Source organism: Larus michahellis, chromosome 8 (assembly GCF_964199755.1).
Source record: "Larus michahellis chromosome 8, bLarMic1.1, whole genome shotgun sequence".
In the NCBI taxonomy this organism is placed as follows: Eukaryota; Metazoa; Chordata; class Aves; order Charadriiformes; family Laridae; genus Larus; species Larus michahellis.
Genome location: NC_133903.1, coordinates 56,439,294 through 56,466,727, shown reverse-complemented (window position 1 = coordinate 56,466,727; position 27,434 = coordinate 56,439,294). Strand labels below are relative to the sequence as shown.

Below are 27,434 nucleotides of genomic sequence, written 5' to 3'. Positions count from 1 at the left end.
CATTATTTTACTTTTTATCTGTGATGTTTTTCTTTATTGCCTTTTACGGCAAAGATGTATCCAGCATCTTTTAATGCTCTCAGATCATTACTGAAGCGGTGGACTTCAGCAGCACCTTCACATCAGTTGATAAGGAGAGATTTTTACGGTTTTTATTATTTCAGACAGTGCTGCAGCGGTTCCTACATCAGTAACGTGCACTGTTACTCGGGCAGAGACTCTTTATCCCTCATTTAACCCGGGAGCCCCTCACTCCAGCTGCTTCTGAGCACCCCCAGGCCCCTTTGCGGGCCGGTTCCTCTGACACCAATGCAGGAATTTTGTTACTGGGAATTCTCGTGGTTACCACTGTACGTGCAAATAGTTTGAAATACCGAAACACACAACTAAAGGCATTAATTGCAGAGAAATGCCAAACATACCCTGTCTAACCTTCTAGCTTCTATATGTCTAAGTAGCTGTTGTCTCCAGTCAGCGGGCATTTTAGCACAGCTCTCATTTCCCTTCACAGGGGTAGGCCTTGTCTTTATATCACTGTTATCGGAAGGCTTGTCGCCATAGTTACCCAAGTTATAGTCTGACGGTATCTTTTCCAGCAGAGCTGCCATTGTAGGCCTCGCTGAAACCGGCCTGGTTTGGGATGTGCCGTAACTCTCTGTACTGTAGCTTCTTGCAGACAACGGCCTCCTTTGTGTAAGGTTTTTAACTGGAAAGCTTCCAGTCTGGGCTTTCACTTCTTGGTAGGAAGGATGCTCGTCTTCATACCTGCCGTTCCTCTTGAGGAACTGAGACTCAGAGACCGAGATGCTGCTTTGGCGCTCCACAGCTCCTCGGTACGGAGGCCTGCCATACCTATCGCCGGGGGGCAGCTCGTGGGGCTCACTGACTCTCCTGAACATGGACATCTCGGTGGAGCTGGCCAACGAATCCGCTCTCCTCAAGAACCCCGGCCGAGAGCCCTGGCTCACAAAGGGGGCACTGATCGCCTCCTCGTTCACCGACGGCTGGGAGAAGGAGAACATGTGCTCCACGGGCGGGTAGCCGCGGTAGGCCCTCGGGCTGACCAGCTCCTGGGGCAGGTTCTTACTCTGCTGGGGAATGTACTCGGGGTTGAGCTGGAAAGGCGGCGGCAGCCTCTTCTCCGCGGTGACCTCCACTGCTCCCTGCGGGTTGAAGCTTTGGTCGAACTGGTAGACTTTCTTCGTGACGGATGACTTCTGCTGTGGCTGCACCTTGACGCTGCCGTAGGTCAGCAGCTCGTCGTCCAGCATGGGGACCGACTGGCTGCGGGACATGCTCAGCATGCCGTGCTCCGGGCCCAGCAGCTTGTCCACCCTCTCGTGGGTTCCTACAGTATCGTTACCAGATGCATAGTTTTCTAAGGGTATATTATACACTTTGTATGTACCAATGTCTATCTCATCGATACTTTGCGACTTCTTAAATTTGTTAGTTTTTAAATCCCTCATCATCGGAGAAAGGCGTTCCGTACTCTTGCTGATCGAAATAACGCTTTTGGAAGGATCTGGGCGACAGTGGATATGGGAAAAGACGTTTGTGAGGCTTCTGTTAGCATTTGAATCGTGATATTCCCATGCTATTCCCGGAGTGAAAGTGCCAGTCATTTCAGGAGACTCTTTGACATGATCTTTCCGCTCGGGCAAAGGGCTGGTGGTGGGGGTGCTTTCCAGTTTGGAAGGAAAAGCTGTCCTGTCTTCAAAAGGACTAGGGGTTCTGGTCCAATTTTGCCAAGGATTGGGAGGAGGCACTTCAGATTCATGTGTGTTTCTGAGCGTTGGCTGCTCCAGCTCCAGGGGAATCCCAACTATCCTGTCTTGCCTAATCAACGGCCTGCGCCCGTGCGCAGATGTGCTTCTAGATTTCGTGCTCAGGAGGGGGTTAGCACTAGGGTTCTCCACCGTGCTCTCCTCCGCAACGAACCCCGTGTTATCGTAGTGCGAGCTGTCGTTCCAGCTGTCGGCAAAGGTGTCGCTCAGCGGGCGCCGGTCCGTGCGCTGCGGCAGGTTCCCCACCGGAGCCGATTCCCGCTGGCTCAGCAATGGCTTTGTTTCAAGGGGCTGTGGAAATGACTGTGCCAGCCTGCAGAAACAAAACAAAATGAAACAAGATAAAATGCCCTCTATTAGAGCACGTAAGCAGTCATGAGAAAGATGCAATTATAAAGCAATTTAATATTCTCCCATCTATGCTCTGGCTTTGGGATCGTACTATGAGATGTGCGCCTTGTGCCACTGTTTGGCATGGATGGCTGCAGCAGTTTTTTGCACTGGAGTTCAGATTCTCTAAGTACGTACAGAGAAACTAAGTCTTCAGTCAAAATTCTTGGGTGGCTCAATGCCGTGTTCATATAAATCCAGCTGAATAAATTTTCCTGCTTTTAAAATAGTCTTCTATGTGTACATGGGAAGATTTATTTTTTTTTACACTTACATTATTTTTTTCTTAAACAAAAATACCAGATTCAGTTTGTGCATGTTGTCATCACCGAGATCTTATGCATTTCCAGTGAGCGGGCTCCGGCCTCTCTTTAATGGGGAAGAGCCTGTGGATGGAACTCCATCAGGTGAGTTATGGCAGGAGTAGACAGGGCAGGGTGTTCCTGGTATGGTACGAGAGTGTTTTCAGGTTGCTGGTGGCCACGGCAAATTACAACTTTTAAAGAACTGTGTTGTTCTTGGAGGTCCAGGGCAGAGTGAGGCTCAGGACAGCAATAATATGAGACATACGCTCTGCTGTCTATGCTAAACTACAGCCAGCTGCAGCTCAGGACCACACAGAGCACAATAATTGCAGCTCAATTACTAGGCGCTTCTAATGTGTGGTTACAGCACATAGTTGAAAAACCAGCTGTAGAATTACTGACGCTCACAGAGTATGAACGGGTGGCCAACGCTGCGCAGCCTGGGCTTTGAATAGCTGCGTACACCTCCGTAAAACTGGGGTAAAAACGTTGTATTTTTTAAATTGAATGCCTTAACAGATAGCATACGATCGCTTTGAATGCATATGACAACATAAGACAAAAGGCAACCAGAAGCAGTGTTAAGAAAGATGATCACACCTGTTCCCCCACAAAGAGTTATTCACTGCTTCTTTAGCCGTTGGCTGCAAGGACCCCATTTTTACATGCGCGTTGGAGGACCCTGAGGAAGCCTGGGAAGGGGAATAGTCTGAGTAAGTGCCTGAGGAAACGCTGTTATTCAGACAATGGATCTTATCTGCTTCAGACTCATCTGTCGATTCTGCAACAAAACACAGAAACGTTTTCAGGAGGTGTGACTTCAACACTGAACTCCAGAAAAATACATATTTAAATGTGAGACTATGGATATATACACACACGTGTGCACAAACAGGAATTTAATACGTTTTTAAAATCAGTGAAGTGTAGAACATCTTAAGTAATGTGCGTGCGTCTGTGTACATGACATATGCTTTCACCTAAAAGGTTGTCAGTCAGCTTAGTACCTTTCTTCTCTTTACCCAGAAGAACAAGTTTGGGTGGGTACAACGGAGTCTCTGGCATGGAGGGACGAAGCTCCCCTATCCTCATCTCACTGGCAGGATGTCCAAAGGCATCCTGAGGAAAATAATAATGCAGAGTAAACAGAGGAAACAGAATCCACTTCAAACCGCAACGAACAAACATCCCACAGCCTTCTCTTCATGAATGTGACAACACACCAGAACTCCACCATATGGGTAGCATCTAATCATGCTGATTTGTCAGCTGAAAATTCTAATTAGTCCTACATAAGTACTTGTAAAAGTTATGGTGATGTGTTCATTCTGAGAACGTGGACAAAACAGATGGAACTTGCAAGATACATCAAGGCCATGTAAACATTTCTGATGAAGTAAAGGCCACAAAAATGCAAGCTGCCAGTAGAAATAAATAAAAATTTAGAATAAACAATTCTTATTTCAGGAATAAGCATTCCTCATTCATTTATTTGTGGCACAAGCCCTTCCATAGATTCAACTGTCCTTATAGCTATATTTAATTAAAATTACTTTGTCTCTAAAGAGTTTTTTGCTAAATTAAAATGATTTGGATTTCACAAACTTCTCATTGAGAGTTCAGCAAATCTTGACCTTCAAAGGCTGCCCTGCACAACTGTTTTGCTGTTCTCGCCGGCAACAGGATATATACCGAAAATAACATGAGTTAAAAAGGGGAAAGAAAGTGAGATGTAGTCTCAGAAAGAGATATTTTAAATTAGGACATTTAAATTAGGCTCACAGGATAGCTGGAAGGGAATGAAGACACAAACAGGGAATCCGTGGCATTTCTTATCCCTGGAAGGAAGTTCAGAAATGAGAAAGACGCTGACCTGAAGGTGTCTTGGGGAGACAGGGCAAGGGATGACGCTTCCTGCAGGAATCACACTGGTGACCCTGCCCTCAGGGGGGGACTTAAGGGAGCTGGAAGAAGGAGCAATATGGGCGTTGATGCATGGGGTCAGGGAGACGCAATGGAGAGGGAACTGGTGGAGACGGGCACAGTAGCACTGGGAAGTCCGTCCAAAGGCCATCAAGATCCTTGTGGGGAGGGGAACGAGAAACATGCACCATCTCCAAGTGAGAGGAGGAGCTGGGGTTTCGTAAAGAGGATGGAAGTTGGAGAAGATCCAGTAAAAAAGAGGAAGTCTTGGAGAGACTGGAGGAGAAAAATCAATAATTAGTAGTTTAAATGAGGAAGGAAATGGTTAGGAGAAATATACATAGGAGGGAATTTACACTAATGGAGAGACTAGGAGGATCTCTGTACCCTGACGTTTTGTTGTTAAAGGTACTCCAGTGATTTTGCAGAAGTCAAGAAAGGAAAGAGATGTAATACTTCATGAAACAATTTAAAATGGAGTACCAAAACCAAAACCATGTTATTAAAATGTGAAATGCTACAATATTTTTAAAATTTACTTGCTTTTACTCATAAGGAGAAAACTTTTAGAGGTCTACTCTCCGTTAACTACTTTTTCTGGTAACAGTGGAAACAGAGATTTGTAGAAGCATTTGCCATGTGATTTATTCTTGAAGAATATAATTATATTTACACAACAGATATTTCAATCCTTCTGCATTTGGTGTTCTACAGGAGGTAGTACCATACCAACACAGCAAAGAACAGGCATCTTTCACAGCCCATTTACTGAACCCCCTCACAGTGCTAACATTTAAGCAAATATAGCTACATCTGATTCTCACGTGGTGTAATAAATTCAAGACTTTAAACTACTTCCACATGCAGAGACCCCTTGTTGTGTGTGGTATTTCTTACACAACAGTAGTGATGTACACACAACTCAAAGCTAACAGTGCAACGGCATTTTTCCAGTGCAGCACAATCATTTTCCAGTGCAGTGTAACAAACTTCGGCAAAACGATTTTTTGAGAGATAAAAAAAGTGCACAGCATTCGCAGAGTGTGAAATTCTCCACCTTCGAAGCACGGTGCATGTGAAGTTTCTTCTTGTACCTCTGAGCTTGTTGTATGCTCTTCCTTCTCCCTCCTGTCTGGGATTTCCAGAGTCGATTTATGAGTGTTGTCTGTATCAGACAGGTGACCCTTTTGGAATTCTTTATTTTCTCTATCTTGAACCTAGAATCCCAAGATTGTGCCATGAAACTTCCAAAAGTTATAAGCTTAAAATAAAACTACTTGTTGTCAGATAGGAAGAACCAGCAATTCCATTTTTGACATAATGATGAACACAGATTTTTATTTCAGGTGCAGGATATTCATGATTTTATGAAGTTTTCTTTGGTTTATTCCTTTTTTTTTTGTCTTTTTAGCCCCTAGTCCAGCTATTCCAACAAAAACCAATACTCTTTTTAAAGAACTCGTCTGGCATTTGTGAATATGCCATGAAAGTGAAATATGTTGTAAAAAACCCAAAATCATATTCCATTTAACTCTACTCTGTTTAAGAGGACCTTTTTTCTTACAAGCCCAAGAACAAAAAGGTCACTAATAGAAAAAAAAAAAAAGTATTATTAATCGGATGAATTGCAAAAACAAAGGGAAGGGAAGAGAGAAATGCAATTGTGTTGTGTCAGAATTTATTCTTCAGGACTAACCAGAGAAAGATAGAGGTAGAGGACAGAAAAATAACGTGAGTTGTTTCCCAGGAGAAAATACATGTAAAAACCATTAAAATAAATAGGAAAGAGAAATATCCCCAATTAGTCACGCCAACAACACAAGAACATTAGATTATAATCTGGAGAGATGGAATTTTTAAAATAACTCTTAGAGCCTGCTTGCAAAGGAAATAAAGCCTGGGACCAGAGCAGAGCGGGGCTCCGGGCAGACGCCGCAGGCACAAGCAGAGGAATCGGGACCACTAATGACGGATCTATTGCAGAGGAACAAATAAATAGACGCAGAGGGGTGGCAGCACGGCTAAACTGGAGAAGGCAGGTCAATCTGAAGAATGACAAGCTGCCTATAAAGAAATGGAGAAGCAAAGAAATAAATGGATTAAGGCAAATGTTACTCGGTCCAGATTTTACTAAGACTTTAATGAAAGAATAAAGGAGAACACTGAAAGCATAGGAACAAATGCAAACAGATAGCTCGTAGGTTAGCCCTAGATACAGGCAAAACCGAGGCATAGGCACCTTTCCCAAGGATCAGTTAGTGGTGCGGTTTTGTAACAAAGCCCACGTTTACAGCCTCTGCACGGAAAATGGCAGCTCTTCCACCACTCAGCCCTGTATGTCAATAGTTTCAAGGTCCCACTGAATAGTCTTCTCCTGCCAAAATCACAACGTGATTTCTACCTGAAGCTCAGCATGTGAAAGGGAGCCACAGTTCTGGATATTTTGCTGTCTAAGCTAGCAATTATCAGACTGATCTAAATAAAATTCAGTCACCAATCCAGGAATGCACTGAGAGTCACCCCAAAACATGGGATTATCCCAGAAGAAAGCGGAGTGGAGGATCTTCCACCTGCTCCCAAATCTCTCCCACTCTTGTGGCTGCAGCGGCAGCTTCCAGAATGGCCAGTTTCAGTAGCCATTAGTGCTGAAGGTTGTCCCAAACAGGATGTTGATACAAGATATAGCTGGGCCAGTGGAAGGAAAACTTCTGAATGTGGATACAGAATCTGAAAGTGGAAGAACAAAGGAACTCTGACACAATTCCCACCTGCCTGCAGAGGGGATCCAGCAGCCAGCACAACGTTGCAGCCCTGATGCAATAAGCTTTTCAGCTGCAGCAGGCAATCTCAGCCACACCAGAGAGCTTTAAAAGGAGACGTGAACTTGCTGATCCAGTGACATAAGAACATGAGGAACAGACTGGGGCAGAGGTAGTTCTTGGGACTCCACATGGAAAGACACAGTAGATACTGGAAAAAAATTGTCACGTGCAGGTAGGGCATAATGACTGTTTCTGCCATGTGTGTCTCTGCCTTGCAGTGCTGCGGGCTGGCCAGCGGTTAGAGGAATGCACATGAACCTTGCCTATTCAGGTGACCAGAATACAGCCAAAGGGGTGCATCCAAGGACTGCCCAGACCTACCTATCACCAAAGATATCACAGTTAGAGATCCTCAGACTACAAAGATGTACTTTAGAATGAAAACTTCCATTTCCAGTAGTTTAAGCACAGTTTAATCTCAGATGGCTAAGCCTGTTAGCTGACACAGTCAGGGTTCTGGAAAGATAAACTGCAGATGCTTATCCGACCAGTCATCAGTCACATACTGCAGAGAATGGGAGACCTTCTAACATCATCCTCAGTTATAAACCATGGACAGGCTCTTGTCCAGCTCTGTACGAGGTCTTCAGCGTGAGGACGGAAGTCTCAGTCCTGCCCTGAGTTACACCACCCTGACAGGCAAGTTGCACTCTCTGTGCTCTCCCATCTCTGGAGGGAACAAGCTTCTGTTGCTCTCTATCTAGACGGAAATGCGCCCAATTGCATACATCTTCCCTAGGCTGCTGCCAATAGACAGAGTCTCAGGTCTTTTGCAAAAACACCACTTCATGGTCCATCAAACGTAAACCAGGCCTCCGTGCCCTGCGTATGCAAGTTTGTAGAGTGTCACGCCCAGACGTGTAATACTACACCTCCTGAGGCCTCACGCAGGTGGGCACAAACAGAGCAGTAGCCTCAGGGGGTCCAGGGATGTCTTGGACTGATTTTATGGAAGGTAGGCTTTATCTTGGAGGCAGCCCTGAATAACGCCCCTCCAGTCCAGACACTTAGATAAGGTCAGGCAGAAGTCAAAGTAACTCAAATTGAACTTTAAGACATTTGACATCCTATCCGAAGAAAGGTCTCTTGTGAGTCAGGCCTCCAGATGGGTAAAAAATTACCTCCTTTCTCCTTTGACCAACAGGCACCAAGGTCATAACCTCAGTAAAGATCTTTTGTGCCATGGAGAATCCAAAAACTCTATAATGAAGATATTTCTGACTCCTGATAAAATATAGGTAATTCTGTTGCAAAGAGCTTATCAAGGTATGGTCTTAAAGCAGACAGAAACCAAAAATCTTTAGGACGTATTCCCCTCCCAATCAGGAGAGACCGTCATTGTGCATCCCGTTAGTGGAAAACAGCTCCCATGATACACACATCAACGGAATCAATTGAAGCCAGGCATCCTGGGGGAAACAAAAGTGTGTAAGTCTTCCTGGAAAGGCAAGGTGGTCTTTTAAGACAGTCTTTGGAGCTTTCACTGAAAACAAAACAAAAAGAACACTCTTCTCTACCCACCCAAAAAAACCCCACAACGCAAACCCACACAGTAAGGAAGTAAAAAGTTAGAAGGAAAGAGGTTTTATTTTGCCTGAGATGAGATGAAGGTCTCAGAAGATGCAACAGAGCTGGGGTGGTGTTTTTCTAGCTGCAAGCACTAGCATCTGCATCGGATCACTCAAGGAATAACTCTCTCTCCTTTTTACGCAGTATTAATAATAAACCTGCTAGGAATTAACACAAAGGATGGAACGCTGTAGGTTGGACTAGAAAAGACTTTTTTTTAAACCCAAAGCTGAGAATTATATCCAGTATTTCCAATTTATATGTCAATTCATGCATATCGAAAATATTAACTCTAAAGTTCTTAATTGCTGATTCGTGCTATTTCTCATTGTTCCTCATGGAAGGGCTACACAATGCACTCAGTTATCCCAGACTTCTTTTAAAATGACTTAGGACAATGAAGAGGTTTATTTTAAGTGATGATTAATTAAGAAATTGTTTGCTTATTATAACTGCAGGTGGAGGATGATACAGGGAATTTGAAATTTAGTTTGTTACTCATTTCAGATGCTCCCTTTAATTATTTAGAAACAGTTTTGTGAAGATACATGTGTAAATTAATTGTGAGAAAACCCAAAAGACACCAGGAAAGAAACCAGCTTATCTGGCCTCTGAGGACGGGAGAGTGAGCATTGCACCTGAAATTAAATTGCCTTGTTATTAGAAACTGTCTTCAGCCTAAATCTATATCAGAACACACCTGCATTTTCAACCTGTATTTTAACTTGAGGCTTGAGATCATGTCTCCTAATTATCTGAAAAGCAAATGGAGCTTAATTGTGTTTTATTTAATGTGTTACAACTGAAACCATGCTAATATTATTCACCAAATGATTCACACTTTTCCTGCAGTTTCCCATACCTCTTCTTTAGCTTCACGCAGGAAGCCAGGGAGGGGAAACTGTCTACATCCTCCTGCTTTACCACCATAAAGTCTTCCCAGGGTCATTACTTGTATGAACAACAAGAAGACTTTCTTTTCTTTTCGTTAGTTGATGAGATAGTTGTGTCTCTAGTCTTGACTGAGTACGAGGGAAATTAAAATCTGAAAAAGTGCCACCATCTTTGGTATAATAATAGAAGATGAAAAATACATCTTCACTGATATGATAGAAATATTCATTCACATCAGTTGCTTGTGGTAGAAAATTAACTAGGAAATTGCAATCACATTACTTAATTGCACTTCAGGAATTACTGCAGGGTCTTCAGCAATTCAACTATTTTTATAGAATGCTTTTTGTGATACTCGTGCAATTAACAGCTCCTGTACATTCACAGAAAAACTAGATATGATTATTGCTCCGTTGCAAAAGGGAATGCATTTTTATCAAAGAATGAAACATAAGAATGAAATTTGTCTTCATCTTTTTCTACGTTAGAACACAGTCCGTGGTCACACAAGCATTTCAGAGCAACTGTAGTGTTTTGTGGTGTTGCTGCCATTTACTCTTTCCCTACAGCTCCCTAACGGAGGCCTCACAGGGCTCTGCGTACTCACGGGGCTCTGCTGGGCTCAGTTAACTGGGACGTCAACGTTCCAGTTCAACAACTTAACGTTTAGTTTGACAGCAACTAAACCAGTGCAGCCACCTACTGCTGAAGCCTGTGTCACCAGACCCAGCCACAAGACCAAAACAACAGCGATTCCAATTCCAGACAGATAACACGGGTGGGCACAGTAGGGATAACTAAAACCCACAGAAAGCTACTAGGAATATTCAAGTTCAGAAGCTAGAGGATACAAAATAGATTGTACGTATTCGGCACCACCAGCAGAACACGGCAGTGCTCATGCCACAAGACAGAAGTTGGTACAAAGGCCAGATTTAGACAGTAAGAAAGAATTTAATGAGTAAAAAGGACTAACGGTGGAACTTAAGATTTCAGATTTAAATAAAAACATGAATGATTTCACTTAAAATATTTTAGTTTGAAGTACTAATCAAAACTGTGCCTAGATTTGAAGAAAGTCTTCTGGAGCCATCTTAAGAGAAAATTTTTGGTGTTTTTTGTTGTTTTTTTTTTTTAAAGAAATGAAGATGTTGAACTGTAAGTAAAACACACAGTACTGACGGAGCAGCTACAGTGACTGCTGAGTACGTACGAACAGCCAATCTGCATTAAGGATACGGAAAACTGAGGAAGAAAAATTCACGCATACACGACAACCCAGAGACAGGGATATTTCAAGGACAATGAATTTATCATCGTGTTTAAATAACAAAGGAGTGAAAAGCTCATGTGGTATTTTTTTTCCCCTAGTTTATTTCTTTTGCACATTAAGACTTCATAGAGATTTTCAAGAATTCTGGTATTCTTGTAGAGCCGTCCACACTTATAAACCATCGGCACATACTGTCAGGGCAAGAGATTTCCCTTATTTACAAATTGTGCCTGCACAAAGTCATTAGTGTGAATGTTAACGAGCAGATGCCCTCTGAGATCAAGCTTCAGATTTGTAAGAGCTTTGCACACGACTGCAGTATTTAGGAATTTACCTTTCAGAGACTGTCTTCATTTTAGAATAGAAGGCGTTGTTACTGTATGCACCCATCCACGTCTGGCTAACGTATTATGGGCTAGATTCTGCAACTCACTGTAAGGCGCGATTCAGCAATTCAAGCGGTGCCTGATCTGAGGTTCCCTGCAGCCAAAGAAGCAGCTCCTGCTGACTTCATTAACTTTTGGCAAGGTTAATTGTCTATCTACCACATGTAATGTGGATAGAAGCAGCAGAACGTAACAGCGTAGTAGGGTCAGACAGAACAAGCTGATTTGTCTTTAACATATTTGCCGCAGAAATACACTTACTTAAGTCTGGGATGTAAATCGTGATCAGGTCCATTCTCCGGCTAATGTGCAAGTCTCTCATATCATTAAAATTTAGGAGAGTGCTTGTATATATCAATACCAAAATTCAGATCTAGGTAGATTTCAAACCAAAAATTCAGTCTGATAAACTCAGTAGTATTGGGAAAAACGGCAACTCAATATATAACTAAATTAACTTTACGGAATGAAACTAGAAACTATCAGGTATGAAGTTCACAGCAGATGCAGAATATCATTTGATGGAGTTATGTTAAAACGCCATCTCGAACTCTTGAGAGGAACAACGATCCTTTTACATTACCTCCACTGAAATCTCCTTTGGTGCCATGGGCCACTTGTGCTCATACTTGTCTTTCACAGTTTGTTCACTGTTGGCGGTTGGTGTTGAGTTCTCAGGCCGCACTCCATGGCTTGTTTTGCCCACCAGATTTTGAACTGATTTTACCATATTCTTTAAATCCTCCGGGTATGGAGTGGGATAACGTTTTAGATTTATTTCAACCTGAACATTCATAAAAAGAATTAAAGCACAAATACAAAATGAAAACAGCATGCAAACTGAAACCATGGTTACAGTACTACGGCTAAGTGCAAAATCCTCAAGTTTTTAATTAATCTATTTGAGGTAATGTGTTACATATAGCTGTCTTCATGGATTTTTGGACTGAAATTTGGTCTCAGCTACACTATGTCAACCTATAATGGAATTTCAGTGACATAAAATAATGGATGGGAATGGTTCCCTATAAGCCTATCTTTTACCCTGTGAGAGTATTGAATTTTAATTCTACACTTTGCTTGAGAGTACTGACATATTAAATCACACTTTTTCAAAACAATACTGGTGTAAACGTAGAATTAATTTAGCTATGTTCAGTGTACTGAATTAATCTGAATTATCTATGGCAGCTGAGAACAGAATCTGATCTACTGGGAGCTCTTTGAGATGTAGAATGTACGCACATGCACTCGAGTGTAGCTCACTCCTTTCTTATACAGAAAATGAAAGGAAACCAGACTCGAACCACTTCTGAAAAGTCACCCTAAGTCATACTGAACAGCACCTTAATGGACAGAACTTCAGATTTTCTAGAAAACTCCATATTTTAAGTTCATAATTTTCATCACTCAGAAGCAGAGAAACATTGTATTGCCCAAGTCCAAAGAAATTTGAAGACAATTCTACAAAACGTCAGGGTTGAGTGAAAGGGAAAGAGTGGCTGAGTAGGCTCATGGATGACGCCCTCCACTGTCATCTGGCAAGACATGACACGGTCAGCAAATTGCTGAGGGGATGGTGCCACAAATGACTACGTCAGGAAAGATCCAACAGGAGAGACGCCAAACATGATGCTGACCTCTCCTTATACCTCCCCGCCATGTGACAGACATATTTTGTCTGCTGAACATCACAGCACATCATGAGAAGAGATGCTGAGGGGACTGAAGTGTGCTTCCAACCAGAGCACGACCTCGGTGAGGCTGCCTGGGCTGTGCAGGGACCGTGGGCAACTTGTTGGACTGTCCCTGGCACCTGGCCTGTGGCAGATCCTTCTCTCCCAGCACAGGTCCTCTCCTCCACAGAGCATCTCCTCATCTCCTGCCCTTCCTGCTGCACACCTGCCCTATCTTCACCACCTCTATCCCAGCTCTGGAAGATGGTTGTGGCTTAAGCACCAACCTTGGGATTGACCAGGGGAAGCAGAAAGCAGAGCGGCACCCGCTGCTGAGAGCGCCAATGGCCACCAAACGCAGCAGCTGGAATGTAGAACGTTGTGGCTGAGCCCACCACTCTCTTTGGGCCTGGATTTGGGCCCAAATCCAGGAAATGCAATAAAATCCTTCACTGGAGTAAAATTACAGCTCCCAGTGCAAGCTGGGCCTGTCAGAATAACGACTCCTGATCATGAGGCTGTGAAATTTGAAATTACTCCACATTTCCTATGTGGCAGGTATTTGGAAGCATTTACCACAAAGAAGCTTTTACCTCATTGTGTAGGTGAGGTAAGTAAAGGGAACGTACTCTTAATAGCTCACTATTATAGCTGTTGGATTTTAAATCCCTAACGAGTAGGAAAAATGTAATTTTGGGTTCAAATGAATGTTTTGTTGATGGGAATATTTTAGAAGCAAAAGCATGATCGATTTGGAAAATAAAACTATACAAAATACCAGCATACAATTCTGAACGATAGAATAAACATTACGGATAATAGATTCTGACATGACTTTAACATAAAACGTTAAAATGTATGACTATGATGTCATATGTTAATAAAGAATTTCAACAGAAAAAATAAATTAAGTCTAAAGCATTACTAAAGCTCTGGTTGATTTACGGTTGAAAGAAATCATATTTAGATGAGGCCTAATTAGGCAACTGTTTTCTCACAAAATTCAGACCATGATTTAAGTGTAAGGTCTACAGACAAACACAGCTAAAAGTCAAGTCATAGAGCAAATCCTCAACAAGTACTAGTCAAGGAAAACTTAACTGAAAGACTTTCATGAGATAGACCAGTCATAGAGAGGGATTTCAGCAAGAGTTTTGTACCAGTGAGTATTAATAGTACACAGTAAAAATACTGGCAGCAGAGGTAGGTGACATCCACTAGAATGCAGGTATTTTCATCACTGATTTGGACTTATCGTTACAGAGGAAATCTGTACTCCCTGTCGACACAATTCTTGTACGTTTAGTGCTACATCAAAAGTAGCATGACCCTGAAAAGAGAATTTTTGAAGTTCAAAATTCTTGATGGAAAAAGTTATTGAACAATTTCAATTACCAAATCTGTTTTAACACATAGTTGGCTGAGAGTTCAGTTTTGATTATGAAAGATAAAAAGTAAAAACTGTGTATGCTTTTATAAAACGCCACCAATGTTTGTGGTTACTGCCTATTGATAACTGAAGTCAACCTTCAAGTCCATCCCATAAAGGTCGGGTGGAACTGCTAAAAATGTATGTGTTAAAACCTCCCTAAGACCTATCGCAGCACCTGGCTGAGTGACACCCCCTGGGCTCTCACAAGGTTCCAGCAACGGGCTTCCAAACACGGCTGGTGAACAGCTCAGCCAAAGAACTCCACAACACTTCCATGGCATTGCTGGGAAAGAGCACGGACATACCAGAAGGATGCAAATTAGCATTGCTACCTTATTAATAGTGCTTGAATTTGAGCTCCTTCTTTCATGGCTTGGGCAAAAAGGCTCTTTTCCATGATAGGGAACCCCCCCCCAAACACCTTCAGCAGGAAACTTTTCCTTTCCCAGCCTGGCAAGATTTCCTGGGTTTGAACAGTATTATTGCTCTACTTTCAGTTTTTACAAACTACAGGTATTTTGGGTATCTGGGGTACACACAGTGAGATGTGAGAGAGGAGAGATGCTCTCTTCCAGGTACACAGATGGGAGGAAACATCTGATCAGCTCCTAGCTCTCCGCTTAACTTTTTATTTAATAATTCTTCTCTATATAAGCAATAACTAGCATCAGCTGCAAAATCTAGTGTTTTGGTCCGATGAGAAGACGTTAGGATCATTATGGAGCAGAGGAACATTGGATTGTATATGGGAACAGTGGAACCTCATGCAGAAACAGACTCATGTACTACACCCCTGGTTTATACCCACTCTCTATGGGTGAGAGGGAGAACAGGTGAGAACTCCAGGAAATATATTTTAGTGTTGGACTCTTCCCCAGCTAAGGAGCAGCCATAAAGGATAAAGACTGTCTTGACCCTCAGATGGCCAAGCCAAAACGTTATGGAGAGGTGCAGCTCTGGGACCTGGATCCCCCACGTGGTAGAAATCACTCCTCCGGCCAGCAGCACGAGTGGCTGCGGGCTGCCCTCCTCACGTCCTGCCGCAGCTGCCCCGGGGCTGCCGCTGCCCCGCGCACCCCCCCGGAGCGCAGCCCCCGCTCCCGTCCCCAGGCTCCGGCAGCGGCTGCCCGAAGCGCCCCGGGGAGAAGCGCCGCAGCCGGAGCATCCTCTGCCTCCGGCCCCGCGGCGGCCCCGGCGGCGGGCAGCGCCGCTCAGCACGGGCCCAGCGCGGCTGCTCCCGCCTGGAGCTGCTCCCGGGAAAGCTGAAAGTGTGGCACTGAGTCGGGGCCGAGTTTGCCTCCCCGTTCTCCGTGCAGCAGGTGGCGGCATTTGAGCTCAGGTACGGGAACAGCATTCAGCGGATGAAGGGTTTATTTTTTCTACAAGAACAGTGAACTCAAAGGAAACATTTGTTTCAGTCAGTCATAGCGTTCTGAAATATATTAAAAATAAAATGGCTAAGTGATGTAATTCATATATTACTTTTCAATATTTAAAATAGTGCTTGCAAATATAATACAATGAAATTCTTCTATGGTCTTAGAAATTGCTACCTACTTCTCTGTTAATATTTCAATTGTTTCGCACATTTGGACAGCCGTATTAGTCACAGCTAAAATCCTGATAAGAAATGGTGGAACAATATAAAACTCTCCCAGATGCTCTGTTTTCCATATATAACTCATAAACCTGCAATTCATCTGGGGTAAAATTTCGGTTTAATCTATTTATTGCGAGGCAATAAATTGCCTCACAATTGCTTTTTGACTTCATTTTCTGCTTTACTAAAGCAGCAGAGTCCATGATCTCTGGTTACAAGAGTTAGATGAAAATTTCTAATTGGGAAAAATATTAAATAGAAAAAACCCCAAAATGTCCAAGATCTAAATGGAGTGTTAAATAGCTATTAATAATAATTTTTAAATGGAGATATTATTTAAATGTCCTCTTATGATTTTTCTCTCTTGCAACACATTATATGTTGGGTCTCCTAAAGCAGTTAAAAATTTGCAGTGTTTTAAGTGTCTGATCCTGGGTAATTCCTTTATATTACTCAAGAAATAGAACTTTTCTTGCCATGTAAACGTAGATGATCCTGACAATTTCCTTCTAACAATGTAACTGATTAAGGGCTCAACTGAAAACTTTGGAATTATATTAATTTCACATAAATGGAGGAGGATATTAATGTTTTGATCTTCAATTTTGGTAGGTTACAGATTGACGAGAGATACCCTCTCCACTGCACATTCCTGTCTAACTCCATGGAGCTGCAAAGCTCTTGTCGACTTCCACTTTGAGAGGAATCTGGAATTCCCTATGTGATCTAAATATTTCTAAAGGACATTAATTTTAAGTCTCCCAACATTTTGCGTTAATTTTGACTTTGTGACAAAACACCTGTCACATCAGGAACGTGACATTGGGGTTATGGGCCTGAACTGACTTCCGAAACCAAAGCTTTGCTGCCTAGACAGCAGTAGCAAAAGCAGCTACTGGTAATGAGCGCCCCAGGGAGAACAGATAGGCTGTTCTTCCTCAACTGCTGTGCTTGAAACATGGTGGTGAGAACTTTCTGGGTATTCAGAACACAAAACAGTTCAAGTCAAGATCTGTAAATTGGACCCTGTCCATAATATGTAAATACCAGGATAAATCAAATAGAACTTACCTTAACTTTCCCTGCATTTTCCTCCTCTTCCTTTTTTTCTTCAAATTCAAAGGCGACAGTCATACGCTGCTGTCTCTGCTCCTCCCATAAAGTAGGGTTAAAGCTATCACTGTCTGACTGGAAATCTACAGGTAAATGGCAAACAGCAGTGCACAAGAACAAGTAATTAGTGCACCCAGCCAAAGATCGGAAACGATCTAAAAAGATGCCCCATGTCCAGGAGCACACCCCCCCCGCCCCCAGCTCTCTCGGAAGCCCAGTGTCTCCGGAGGCTGAGCTGGCTCTGGCCTGTCCACTCGGCAGCAGGGCAGAGCCCAGAACTCCTGCCCCACGCACACTCCGTTCCCAGATTCCAGTTGTCCATACAAAGCCATTCTTCTTAAAATAAAAATTGTTTAAGAAAATGTAGCTCTGATGGCCTGAGAATAATGGATTTGCAAACAGGATCCCTTTGTGTATGCCAAAATACAGACTGCTACGCGTGCACCACCGGCTTTACGCGTCAGAGGAGACCCAGAACCACGTCTGAGACCCCTTCCTCTCCCTCCCTCTGCTTTTTCTCCACCAGCACAAGCGTGGCGCCTGCCTTTGCAGGAACTGCTGACGGCGTTTTACCTTCATCACTGCGGGGTTGCTGGGGAAACATGTAGTTAGTCAGGACTCTCTGCTTTGTTTCTGGGTGAGCCTCCGTCTGCAGCGGAATGAGAGCCTTGGACTGCACAGGAAAGGCAAAACAAAGCACTGTTAACTCAGGGCATGTGTGTTAACCAAGATGGGATTTTAGCATTTGATAAACAGAAAATACAAGATTAACTGAAATTCTGTATGAAAATAAACTTCACTATGGGCTAAACCAAGTATTAATCTGGTGGAAATGCCTCCTTTCCCATCCTCACTCCTGTAATTCCTACCAGGACGAACAGAAGAACACCACGCGTCAGTACCAGCCGTACCAGTAGGAAGCTAAAGGATCGGCAGAACAGAGCTGCAACTACACAGTTAAAACACCCACCTTCTGGCCGTGATCTCTTTTAAGCTAGGGCTAACGGTGAGTAAATTCACAGTGGTTATTAGCTCATCTGAGGGTAAACCTGCTGCAAGATACTGGAGGACTTTACATGGGGCCACTTGGAATATTCAGATGTTACTGTTGTGTTTTACTTCAGTTGATTATTTTTTATTGTTGCTTTGAGCTAATGTAGCATCTAGGAGTGACTGTCATAGTTCATAGAATAGAAATTAACCTGCACTATACCGCAGAAAAATCAAGATGCTGAAAAAATATTGTACATTTCAAAGGAAGTGTATGCCGGGGGTCAGCAGGGATTTTATCCGACGCCTTGGGAAAGGAGGGAGCCGCCTGCAGGGCTGTGCCCCGTGGGCAGGCAGCGCTGGGCTCCCAGCGGCGCCACAGCCACCAGTGCTCACCATCTCCTGCAGCACAGCCCCAGTCCCTCTGGCTCTTTCATAGGGATACAAGGAGGGATTCATTTCTAGGAGCAGGATAATCGGCCCCCGAAGAATTATCCTCCTCAACTTCAGTTAAGAGGTATAATATCTGACCGTGGGCATTATTGCAAAGTGAGACAGATGGAATTATGAGAATGCATTGAGATTATTAAAAACTGTTAGGTATGTCGAACATTTCTAACGTTGTGCAAATTGAGTTTTTCTCCATTTAGAGTTAAATTATGGAAGTGCAAAATTATTCTATCCACCAATCCTGGAAAGGATTGAGACTTATCTCAGTGCTCAGATGCTGGTTGAACTATTACATTTCTCAGTGTTCACGTTACATAATTTGTTTTAAAATAGAATCCTAAAGAATATTTAGTAGTGTAACCAAAGTCCTTGGAACAAAGAAAGGCATACTTAAATTTAAAAGGAACTTAAATGAGAGTTTTCTCCCAAACAAGACAGAGTTCTTTCGCATCTTTTACATGTTTAAACTCCCACTGACTTTACTGGAGTTTAAAATATGCAGGAATGGAAGCACGGACAGGGAAAAGGAAAAGGAAGACACAAACAGAGGCAGAGATGGAGTAAAGGATGGGACAAACTAATAACAAGTTTGACAACAAAGTCTTACCTCTTGATTTTGTATTTAAAAAACATTTTCTTGACACTTTTGGCCTTTACTTCCTACTTTTGTAAGGATATAGCAGCTGAGCTAGATGCAAGTAATAAATCCTGCAAAGGTGATCTTTCCAAGTTAATAAATGACAGCCAGAAGAATCTGCACCTTGATATGAAAGTATAAAGCTGGGCTGGGAGCAAACACTTCCAAAGTTCTATTACAATCATGTATTAAACTTAGATTTCATTTACAGCCCTTGCTAAGACCCCTAGTACGTTACTAAAGAAAAGAGGAATATTGAAAGTCATTACCTGGTTGTCAGAAAGCCACAAAGCTGCCAGTTCTTTAAGTTTAGTAAAAGTGAATGGTAAATTCTTCAGTCTGCAAATGATAATATGGGAACAACATGAATCCTTCATTTTCACAATAGCTTCTTTTTAAGATTTGGATGTACGCATGTTTATCTTGATCATACTGAAATTTCTGTAATGTCATATCTTTATTTTCTCTCATTTTTAAGGGTATTCCACATTAAGAGTGGCATATGGAATCTAAAACTACTGACATCATACCCTAAAGGTACTAAGGAGATACCAATATTTTCGCCTTGTCTATAACGTAACCGAAGTTACAGTTTATAACACGGAACATGGAAAAAATCTTGGTCCCATGGAGGCTTATAGGAAAGACCTAACAGCTTTCAGTGTAGCTAACACAAACCCTTTTATTGGACATTTAACTTTTGGAACAGAAGTACCCTACGATGATTGAAAATTCATTTTTGCAGAAATTTTAGGAAAAAGATTAAAGTAATACAAATATTCACAGTGAACCTAAATGACAAAATTAAATGGAACGGTAAAAAAATGAGCACTTTAATTATACATGTAAACACATTTCCTAAAAGCGATGTGAATGTGGGAATGGGGAAAAGATGACTAGATACTTATGGAAACTTCATTCATGTTTGTCCCACTAGCTAATTCTGAATGTATTCTTTGTACTTTTCCGCCCGTGCCGACAGGAGAGGCCTGTGCTAACCACGCACTGGGGCTCTCCCCTTTGTGTCACAGAAGGTTAAGGAGCTGGAGGACCGCAGGAAGAAATCACCGACCAAAGGGCTGTCTACAAAGACAAAAGCTAAATGGGATTAAACACAAAGAAAAGAGGGAAAGCCCTTTTCTGGGAGAGCCAGGCAGTCCCGCAGTGTGGAAAGGAAGGCTCTTACGGACACGTTCACTCACCCCTGCACCAGCAGGTGCTCCGCCTGCATCAGGAGAATCCTTTGCCCTCCACCAGTAACCAACCAACAATACTCCTGCAGTCCTCTTCAGATTAAAAATCGTTCTGTATTTCTGGGAGATAAGCACCTCACAAGCTTTTGTACCGTCGCCTCTATGCAGCGCTTTGAAAGTGTATCCGTTATGGAGTTACTTTAGATGTATTTTTGCCACAATGTCATTACTATTAAAAATCGTGTTATTTCAGGAAGCGGTGTGTACTTCCTGCAAGCTACGCATTTTAAAGACAGTGATTTTAATAAGAATACCTTATCCTAAAAATGACTTATCTATAAAAGTGAAATAAATTGACATGAACGCATACACATACATAGTGTGCTATGAGATAATCTCCGATTAAATGCCTGTACAGACCAGAGCAGTTTTACGTGTGTGTGCATGTCTAAATCTAGAACTAACGCCAGAAGAAAGTAAGGAGTGTCTAAACTACCCGAAATTTAGTTTTCATTCCTGTCTTATTGTAAAACTGCTGCTGCAGTGTGGAATAGTGCACTATGTAATATTCTTTATAAATTAAAGTTACAAGTTTAAGCGTTAACAGTGAACATACCGATTCTTAATTAGTGTTTATCCAGATGTATATATTAGTTTAACCATGAAAGGTAAATACATAAATGTTTTTCTAGTTTCATCAGTGGAAATAAGGTTATACTACAGCTATAAAGGATCTCAAACACTAGTTACGCACGGATGTAGGTTGATTACTTTCTACATATTATAGGCCAGATGCTATTTGGTGTAAATCAGCATAACTCTGCCGATTTCAAAGAACCAAATCACATCATCCTCAGTAAAGGGTTTGGCCTCCTCTGAAGAGAAAATTCTTCATCAGTAATTGAAAAAAGTGATTAATCTGCACTGCTTCCGTTGGTCTAATACATGACTGCAGTCAGGTATCAGTACAAAGACACGTGAAGTTTACGGCTGCACTATTCGAGAGAGAGCTTTTCTTCTATGCTTAAATGCTGAAATTGCTCACTAGACAGTTTGGAAAATTACACACGTAATTGTTTTTATAAATGTAAGGGAAAATATATTCACAATACTAGACGAAACTTTAATTGGTGCATAGACAGTTAAATAAGAAGATGGCCAAATTAAATGAACTTAAAATTCACAGACAAACTATGCTGTACCAAACTGACTTATCCTTCCTCTGGATGGAAGACCACCTCTGACACTCGCCAGCCGCCCGCTCTGCACGCTGGCTTGCACGAGCAACGGTTTCATTCTTGGGCAAGTTTTTAGTCACTAATAACTTCAATTTGCAATCTCTCAAACTGATTTGTAAAAAAGAGCTGAAAATGTGATAGCCAAATTCAAGAAATCTCTTAGTGCTGTAGAATTTGTCTGTATTCATTTTAATTAGGTTAAATTACAGATAAACTCATATACGCCATTGGCAAAATGTAAAAGTTTAAAAGTTATTAACAAAAATTCTTCTTTTAAGGTAAATCCTGAAGCACCAACTGCTTTTTCAGGAAAACAACTATCCACAGTAACAGTCTGGAAAAGCATGAAATGTGTATGTCCTTTTATAGTGTTGAATTTTCACATAGAAAATGTTTCCTTATGAGAAAAAAGGAGAAGAAATTTCCTCTGAAGCTCCTCAGGTGAATAACAACAAACTAAAGCAAAACCAGCACACTTTTAGAAACGCCATCCCTAAGCATTAAACCACTGCACCCTTCGACTGCGCAACCTCAAAGGAGCCACGCGTCAGTGTGTTCCGCCATTCTGGAACGACAACTTCAGAATAATTCCTTCCAGTATTAATCCTAGATTACATCTTTCACATAATTTGTTAAGTTCTTAAGGGCTAAACACTTTAAAAGTAAGCTAATGAGTATTATTCATGGACCACAATAAAACAAATAAAATGTCATTGATACTGTTTAAATATAAAAAATATCAAATGTTGCTATTTGAGGGGTGTTAGGGGGTGAAAGTGGTCTTTGCTTTTAGTGTAAGCGTACTGAAAAACATAATTTTAACTTGCCTTTCTTGATAATAGTTTTTCTCACACATCTGTAAAATAACCCACTAGATATTTGTACCAGGTACTAGTTTCTCATTTTGTTATGCCCTAAGTAAACAAGCTCAGAGTATGGGAAGGGTTTCCACTGACCATTAGTTTAAGTAATACAATGTACGAAGAGCTTACCAAACACCCAGGGGAATACTTTCTAGATTCATCGATGCATATATTATACTTCAGTGACATTCAGAAAGAAGTTTCAAATAATAACCCAAACATGAAAAATTCATGTCAAAACATGTTGAAAGTTCATCCTAACCAGCAGCGTTGCCGGTCAGTTGGTCAAGCCCACAGATAGTTGCTACTTGTGACAGTTCTCCGAGGTAACTCTCAGCAAATTGATAATAATAGGGTTTTCAGGGCGTGAGAGTTTAAAAGAACATGATTCATATTAACCCACCAACATACTGTTCACAAAACCACTTGTGGATATACATGGGCAGAAGTAATTAGCTCTTTGGCAATGAGGAATATTGTATAATTAAATAACTAAACAAAACCAGAAAAGGTACACCGGCACCGGGGAGCAGTCTTTTTTTTTTTTTTTAATGGATCAGGTAATCTTTGGTCCCTTTTTCATCTAAGTTCTGTGGGTGAGATTCAGAAGAGTAATTGAGTTCTGACCCCAGGACAGAAGGTGATGATTCTTTCAGCTCTTCGTTAAGAACAATCTAAAACTAAAAGAAAGGTTACTTACCAGTAACCGATGTTCTTTGAGAAGTGTAGCCCAAATGTACATTCTAACAATTCTACCTCTCAATCACAGGACTCATACCTGGAAGGACTCTGAGGAGAGAGGAGAAGCAGATGGAAGACAAATGTATATGTGGACTACACATTGTGAAGAACACCGGTTACTGGTAAGACATCTTTTTTTCTTTGAATGAATCCCATGCGCACTCTTAACAGTGACTGAATCCAAGCAGCTATCCCCAGTGACTTACTACGTGGTGGAGGTCTCGATATCGTTCACGCAAGTAGTAATTGCACAAGTACTTTATCAAAAGCTGCATTGATTCTTGAAGCACTGGAGACAGCGTTATGCCTGGCAAAGGCAAGGATGAATCTCCAGGCAGCTGCATTGCAAGTATCTGGAACCAAAACTTTCCTGACTGCAGAGGATGAAGCCACCTAAGCTCTGGTCAGATGCACACTCGCCCTCATTAGACTCCACCTTAGCAACCTGATAGCAAGTCACGATTCAACCCATCCTTGCCTTTTATTGTGTAGAGACAACCGAACACTGCACTTCCCGGGGATGAAGAGCCTGTAACAGGGCTGAAAAGGTTTGGACCTGTAAAGATAAAAGGAGAGAGGACTCTTTCCCACGGCGTGGGAAAGAAAAGCTGGAGTCTAATTCCCTGGTTAAAATGGAATTCTAACATGAATATTTGAAGAAAGTCCTGGAACTAAACCAGCTTCTGGTCAATTAAGATCAGAAAGGTCCATCTTACAGCGATGAGGACCTTCAGAAGACACGGAACAAGAGCGAAAGCCTGTAGTAGCTGAAAACATAGTATTAAAAACTCACTGGAGGAAGAGAGACTCCAAACACTGACCCATCTTTGACCAAAATGTGTCAGCTCACAAAAATTTGAGATTCCCATTAGCCTGAGCAGCAAAGACGTCTATGTCAGGTTTGCGTCCTTCCTGAAAGACATCCAGTCAGGATTTTAGACCAAATCTCCCAAAATGTTTCTGACTTTGATACCCAGACAAGCTCCAGATAACGCAAAGGAGAGCTCCTTTTTTGCTCTTTACGTGCTACAACCCAGTTGCCCATCACTCCATGTGTGCGTGACCATCCAGAGAGCAGACTGCAAATTTTCCATGCATTCTGGCAAGGCAAGTTCAAAGCCAGCAACATCCCTGTACTCTACATGCCTTGAGCCGGAGTGCACTCCCCATGCCATGAGGAACATGTCCAGAATGAACAGTTTTGGTGGCAAAAGGGCATCTCTCACTAAACACTTGAGGAGCCCAGCTACTAGCAGGTAAAGTCACTGGGGTAAAGACAGTGATGTAAGAGGCTAATGAACACACAAGTGCACCATTTACAGTCACAGTTGTAGACACCGGAGGTGGAATTTGCCATGTGACAGAGTGGAAGGACATGACCGTGAGATATCATTCACTGGGATGAACCTGCAATGGGCAGATCCCCGGTGGAAGACTGTGTTCTCTTTGTAAAACTATACATCCATGGTGATCAGCATGGACTGACAGTCATGGTGAGGGAGTCTGTTTCCTCTACAAGGAAAACAACATGCAAAGATGTATGAGCAACAGGACATCTGCCTGAATGGACACGGAATCCTCTTTGGTGTCAGGAGGAGAAAGTCATAAAGGACTGACCAGAGAAATTCTGAAAGAACATGCGACTATATGCGCAGTCCATCCCATTTGTTATACAGTACAGGGAGTAACAGCTGCTCGTCAGAAGATTTGTGCAAGGTTGGAGCTTTCATGCCAACATCAGCAGTGTTTGGTGTGAATGGGTCTGCCTTCGCAGGGGAGCCCACCGAGGCCAGGGCTCAGCAGGTCTTGTAACAGGCTGACAGGGAAAAGCCTGACCCACACCCCAGGAGCCAGGAGCCCATCACCGCAGGGTGAGGCACAAGCACTGACCTCTTGGCTCTAGAATCACCTCTCTGCTCTGCTTGCGTGTCTCTGTCTCCTCTTCCTATGGTTCAAAGGGGTATTGAGGAAAAGAGCTGGCGTGCTCTACCTTCTCCGTCACATCTGAAGCAGGAAGGATAGAGGGGCAAAACTGCTGTGGTACCATGGAAAGGTTCCTAGCAACAAGCAGAGCCCAGGTACACTCCTTATTAATGTGTACATGTGGACTCATTCAAAGAAAGAATGGATATTGCCTTAATGTTAATATGAATGCGAAAATCAGCAAACAGAAAAGTAAAAAAAAAATAATAGAAGCATTACGATGGTATCTGAACTTTGTCCAAACTCTTTGGTGCCAAAACGCTGAAACTTTCTAGTTTCATTAAGGTGGGAAGTTCCACAACAAAAGCATTATCACAGTGCCTCAGCAAGGCAACGTTTAACCTCAGCCGGAATTGATATCAACAAAGGAGGAAGAATTTACTCCCCAAACTCCTCAAGAGTTGGGACAATTCAACCAGATTAGAAGGTTGAAGGTCTACAGTCTGAGTCAGTTCCTATCTCTCCTAGTTTAGACTGTGCTCTCCCACTAGATCTACAACGCTTACAACTCACTGTACAGTCTGTCAGGTGGACGTGAGAGAACAGCTTCCCACCCCAGCCGGCAGACGTCCCCTTCTCCTGCCCTCCTCACTCCTGCTTTGGCGCACAGCCACCTTTTACCTTCAGCTAGCTTTGGTGTTTGCCACTCCATGGTGAGCAAAGGGGCTGTGAGGAGTGTCATAAAATGAACACTACAAGAAGAACGACAACTTCTTCCATTTTCAGTGAGATAAATCAGCTCAGTGTCTTATCCAGTGAGCCTTGGGCAAGCTAAGGGCAGATGCAAGGCTACCAGCCAGCACTGAAGTGGCAAGGACAACAACTGACACATTCCATCCCAAGGAACATCACATCATGGGGATGTTGGTCCCATAATTACCTTCCTCCACAATGGAAATCCCAATCCTCTCTCACACCTGGGCAGCTGGGGAAAAGGGAAGGTGGGGCAGGACTGCTGCTTTGGTGGCATCCGGCTGTCAGGCCAGCTTGGTCGGGAAGCCTTGCCTGCTCTTACCACCTACACTGCCTCCTCCCAGCAGTGAGCCACCTCCTCCCTCTCTCACCCCAGCAACAGCGCTCATAACCAGTAATTACACGTGAAGTCATGTGCCTGAAATCAGCAGCTGACCTGGCTGAAAAGTAGCTTGGCAAAAAAAAGGGGGAGGAAAAAAGGGACTAGTTTACTTATTCCTCAAGGCAAACACATGGCACAATTACAGGTTTGAAAAAGGGGCAGAGCAATCCAGCTCAGGTTGGTTAAGGTGACAGGGAAGGCACCCTGCAGTTGCAACTCCTTGGACTCCCGAGAGGCCCCGAACCAGCACTGTTCTGTTGCCTCCTCACTCCTACGCCCACTCAGTGTCTCCTCCTGCCTGCCACTACAGCTGGCTGGGCAGCAACAAGGTGGACCAGCCCCTGGAAACGTCCATCTGAAAATTCACCGTATTTCTGATCGGCTGCTTTCAACTGTATCACTCACGTAGTCAAGATCACCGTACGCCTGGACAGAATGGCGCTAGGACAGGACAGGGTATGAGGATGCAGGAAGAGGGAGGGGAAGCGGGACTGCCTTTGCTGGCACGAATGCCACCCTCAGGGACATTAAAATGTTGCCTGAAACCCCGTTTCAGACTCTAGCCGTACAGGTAAAACACAAAGGTAGACTGCTGCGGTGACATAGTGACGGGAGAGTGCTCCCCATCCCTGGGAAAGCACTGCAGTCCGAAACCCAAAGTCAAGAGACCCCAGATTTGATTCTGGGACTTGGCCAGTTTCAACACAAACTAGAGCTAAGTTTAAATTTACGTTCTGGTCCATACATAATTTATTTTATGATACACAGTTGTAATGCAGAAAACCATCTAACAAAATTAAGCAAATACTTTTAAATTAATATATTACAGGGATTTCTACATTACTTCATTTCATATTTTATGGTCAACCTTAATTTCAGCAATGAAACTGCTGACGGTAAATCGGGCACTGATGTGGGAAGTCCTTCCCCTATTTTTTACTGAGTACGGATGATAATTTCACGGAATTTTTCAGAGTTGGAAGGGACCTCTAGAGATCATCTAGCCCAACTCCCCTGCTAAAGCGGGAACTCCCCTGCTTTAATAATTACTGGAAACAAAATGGTATTCACACACAGTTTGTTGCACCGCCGAG

The 27,434-nt window shown here is 42.7% G+C and overlaps 1 protein-coding gene across 6 annotated transcripts in view; it reads right to left on the bottom strand.

Annotated features, from left to right (window-relative positions):
- The window catches only part of LRRC7 (leucine rich repeat containing 7), a 171,364-nt gene that overhangs the window by 20,181 nt on the left and 123,749 nt on the right, over positions 1-27,434 (bottom strand). For 5 of the 6 annotated variants that reach the window (XM_074596378.1, XM_074596377.1, XM_074596380.1 and 2 more), the window contains exons 13-19: positions 19,517-19,586; positions 17,744-17,843; positions 17,129-17,253; positions 11,933-12,133; positions 3,490-3,601; positions 3,083-3,263; positions 423-2,100 (exon numbers count right to left, since the gene is read on the bottom strand). In XM_074596378.1, coding sequence (XP_074452479.1) covers positions 423-2,100; positions 3,083-3,263; positions 3,490-3,601; positions 11,933-12,133; positions 17,129-17,253; positions 17,744-17,843; positions 19,517-19,586 — 2,467 coding nt within the window. Of the gene's footprint in view, positions 1-422; positions 2,101-3,082; positions 3,264-3,489; positions 3,602-5,499; positions 5,623-11,932; positions 12,134-17,128; positions 17,254-17,743; positions 17,844-19,516; positions 19,587-27,434 lie in introns of all 6 variants that reach the window. The other variant, XM_074596381.1, reaches the window with a different exon arrangement.